General features: G+C 34.9%; 1 protein-coding gene across 1 annotated transcript in view; it reads left to right on the top strand.

Annotated features, from left to right (window-relative positions):
- Positions 1 to 3,550, top strand: part of LOC109378134 (protein broad-minded-like) — a gene marked incomplete at both ends in the record, with an annotated part of 113,071 nt that overhangs the window by 7,865 nt on the left and 101,656 nt on the right. Inside the window, 3 exons of the mRNA XM_019634594.1 lie at positions 90 to 157; positions 3,094 to 3,295; positions 3,418 to 3,499. Of these exons, the coding sequence (XP_019490139.1) occupies positions 90 to 157; positions 3,094 to 3,295; positions 3,418 to 3,499 (352 nt within the window). The remainder of the gene's footprint in view (positions 1 to 89; positions 158 to 3,093; positions 3,296 to 3,417; positions 3,500 to 3,550) is intronic.

The following is a 3,550-nucleotide window of genomic DNA, read 5'->3' on the forward strand; positions in this document are numbered from 1 at the left end:
TAATAATATGCTTATAATACTTCTTGATTTCAGTTTAAGGCATTATCTCTTGATTTAATACAATGATTTATCTTTCCTTATGCCCCCAGCCTTCCATATACACATGCCTGGTCTCCCCTGGCCCCACCAATCACTGCAGTATAGTTACAGTCATACTGTATCCACCTTATGAGCCCAGCCATGTGATTTCTTTTCTTTTCTTTCATAACTTTTTTTTCTTCTGATGTTAATAATTTTTTTCTTTTGTTTGTTGGGATAATTTTCAATGTATTTAACTTTCCTTGCTAAATCATCCATATGGTCTTCCCTAATTAATTAAATCATCTCTCAGTATATTTAAATACTAGACAAATTCTGTCAATTTAAATTTATTAAAGACTCCTCCCTACTTTCCTCCCTCCCTCCGTCCCTGCCTTCCTTCCTTCCTTCCTTTTTGAGCCTCTGACCTACTGTATTTAGGACTGGTTGCTGCCTTGATCTGCTGCATAGCCTTTATCCCAGTAAGAACCTTGATCATCATTACAGCGTGGCTTTTATCTTTTTTCCCCCCTCTCTCTGGAAGCTTTTCAGTTTTCTCTTAGTTATTACTGTTCTGAAATTTTATGGTGATGTTTCTTGATGTTCTGCTTTTATCTACTTGATGGACATTTTTAATCTGAAAATTTATGTCTTTCATTTTACTGAAAATAGTTGGATTATTACTTTCATTTCTTGTGTGTGTATGTTTTCTTAAACTCCTGTTATTTGGATTTCCTTACCTGTTCTGTTTTCTGTACCTCTTTTTTTCTTTTCTTTTCTTTTTATACACTTACCAGGAAATTTCTTCAAATTTATTTTCCAGCCCTTCTGTTGAAATTGAGATTTTCATATCTTCAGGTATTTGTTTAAGGAAGAGTACTTTTTTTACTTTAGCATCTGGTTTCGTGAGTGTAAGTTCTTTCACATTTCTCTCTTTTTTTTTTCCTTCCAAATTGATTTTTCTGTTTGTTGTTTTGGTCTCTAACTTTTAAGTTAAGGAGTTCTTCATATATTTAAAAGTCAGTAAGAAGCTTCTTGAAAACTGTACAGAAAAGTGAGGCTTGTCACTTGTGGCTTTTGCCGTAGGGAACGTTTCCATAGTATTGTTTGGGAAACCTCTAATCTCAGTGGCTTCAGTTTTTTCTTTTTTCTGGTCAGATTCCATAGAAAAGGCTCCTTGGGTTAGCTGCCTGAAGAGAGTATAAGCCTAGCGGGAGAAGACGACTGGGTAGGAAAGGTGATGGGTCTCATCTTCAGTGTATCAACTTTGATTTCCTGCCGTGGTACTCTATACTCTATTTAATCCCCGTCTACCTTCCGAGAGGTACACTTAGATGACTATGTGGGATGTGGGATGGAATCTGGAGGTCAGACTCTTTCTTAAATCAACTTTCAGACAGCTCTTCTGTTTCACTGTTTCACTTCTGTTTCATCTTCACTTCCATCCCCAATTTCAGAGACATTTGGTGCCACCAGTTTGAGTTTTTTGAGAGCTCCTGTGAAATAAATCATGTTGATTCTGTTTTCTAAATGGTGGCTGATGATTTAGTTTTTCCAGGTCCTGATTTACTTATTGTTTCTGCTTTCTAAGTTCCAAAATTTTGATACTGCCACATCATTTCTCCTTATCCTTGACTGCTATAGAAGTCTTCTGAAAATTCCTTTTACTTTTGCGTTTTAGCATTTCAAGAGAGAGCAGATATGAATGTATGTGTTCAATCTGCCATTTTTAACTGGATGTCCTTTTCTTATTATTCATATATACTACCTCTTTTTAAAAATTGGGAAGTCTAGCCCTTGTTATGAGTTCTAATGTTCCATCACTTCCCTTTTTAAAGTTTTATCTGCTAGATAGATATAATTTAATTGCGTGTAGTTAAGCTTTTCCCAATCATTGTCTTTATGATTTCTAGGTGGTTTTTTTTTTTTAAGGTCTCCTTCATGTTGATGTTAAACAGATAAGATATAAAAATGTCAGAAAGAATTTCTTCTGAATCCACATTGCTCAGTGGTTAAGAGTTTCTAATTATTTTTGTTAGCAGAAAACTGGTATTATCCCAAATGTCCAATGACAAGAGGCTAGCTGATTCGATTATGCTCACACAAAGGAGCACCTAATAGCTGTACAAAGGGAATATGGAATATTTTATGTCCTGCTGTGGAGTTATTAGCAGGATATATTAAGTGAAAAACGAAACACAAAAGAATGTTTATAGAATGCTACCTTTTGTATAATATATACGAATATCAGTAAATAAAATCATGTTTATTTTCTTCAACAGGGAATGATGAAAGGATAAACTGAAATGCAATGAAAATAGTTTTAGAGGAAGGGAGAAAAACATGTGGATAGGGAGTTATTGATGTAGAACATCTGGGGTTATACCTTGATTGAAACTTAGATTTGTAACCTAGATTTGACTTTGGGATCATGTAGCTATTTTAAATAGTATATGTAAAAATTAAATAAAAAATAAAAAGTTGAATTAAAAAAAAATTCCAACACATGGAAATCAGTGAACTTATCTACTAAACAATCAAGTTAGTGACATATATATATGCAGTGAAAAGAATTACTTCAAGTGACCAAATTCTATTGAACATTTCTAGCAGGATATATTCCAAGGTCAAAAAAGAAATCCTCAGAGTAATCTTGAACTTCATTTAGTATATTTTGAAACTATTATGCACATATTCTAAGATAGGGGAACTAAGCCCTGTTAATAGACTGGGGAATGTGTAAGTACTAGGAACGGAGAACTCAGGGTTATGTTTTCACTGTAGAATCAAGCAAACTGACATATGGCCCTGGAACCATTGTGTCTATAACCTTTAAAGTGTATGAGTTTTGTTGTTCTTTCTATCTTTATATTATTTCCTCTATTCTACTGAAAATGCTCTCATTATTAGACATCTGCATGTGGATGAGAACAAACATGTTGACATGTCAGAAAAGCTAGTGGAGGACTATAGCAAGCCAAACAAATGAGTTTATGATCAGGCTAGCCATTTTGGTAGGACCTTATAAAGTCATGATTTATAACCTGGGACTCACCTTTCGGTATCATCTTTTAGTTTGACAGGTGCTCATACAATCGCTCAGTTTTCAAAAAAGCTTCTTGATGAAGATATTTCTATTTTTTCTGGATCAGAAATGTTGCCCGCAGTTACAGGAGCCTTAATTTCTGTGTGTCGCCAAATATATGGTACCTGTGAAGGCCTGCAGGTGTTAATGCCTTATAGTTTGCATGAATCTATAGCAAAGGCATGGAAGAAGGTAAGGATTTTCAAGATTTTTCTTTTTCTCCCTGCAAATCTTTATTTCAAATATAGCTACAATTGTGGTGTCTGTCTACTGCAGTTAAAATATTTTACTGGGGCCAAATATGACTTCCTTAGCATCACAATGCTCTAGGGGACATGATGCTTTTTACTTTGGCACAGGATGACTTTAGTTCCTCCTCTTCTGTAGGACACAGCTGTAGGACCTAAGTGGGCATGACAAAGTCTTTTCTTCTGGTAGGAGAGGCTT

Source organism: Hipposideros armiger, unplaced genomic scaffold (assembly GCF_001890085.2).
Source record: "Hipposideros armiger isolate ML-2016 unplaced genomic scaffold, ASM189008v1 scaffold_1766, whole genome shotgun sequence".
Classification (NCBI taxonomy): Eukaryota; Metazoa; Chordata; class Mammalia; order Chiroptera; family Hipposideridae; genus Hipposideros; species Hipposideros armiger.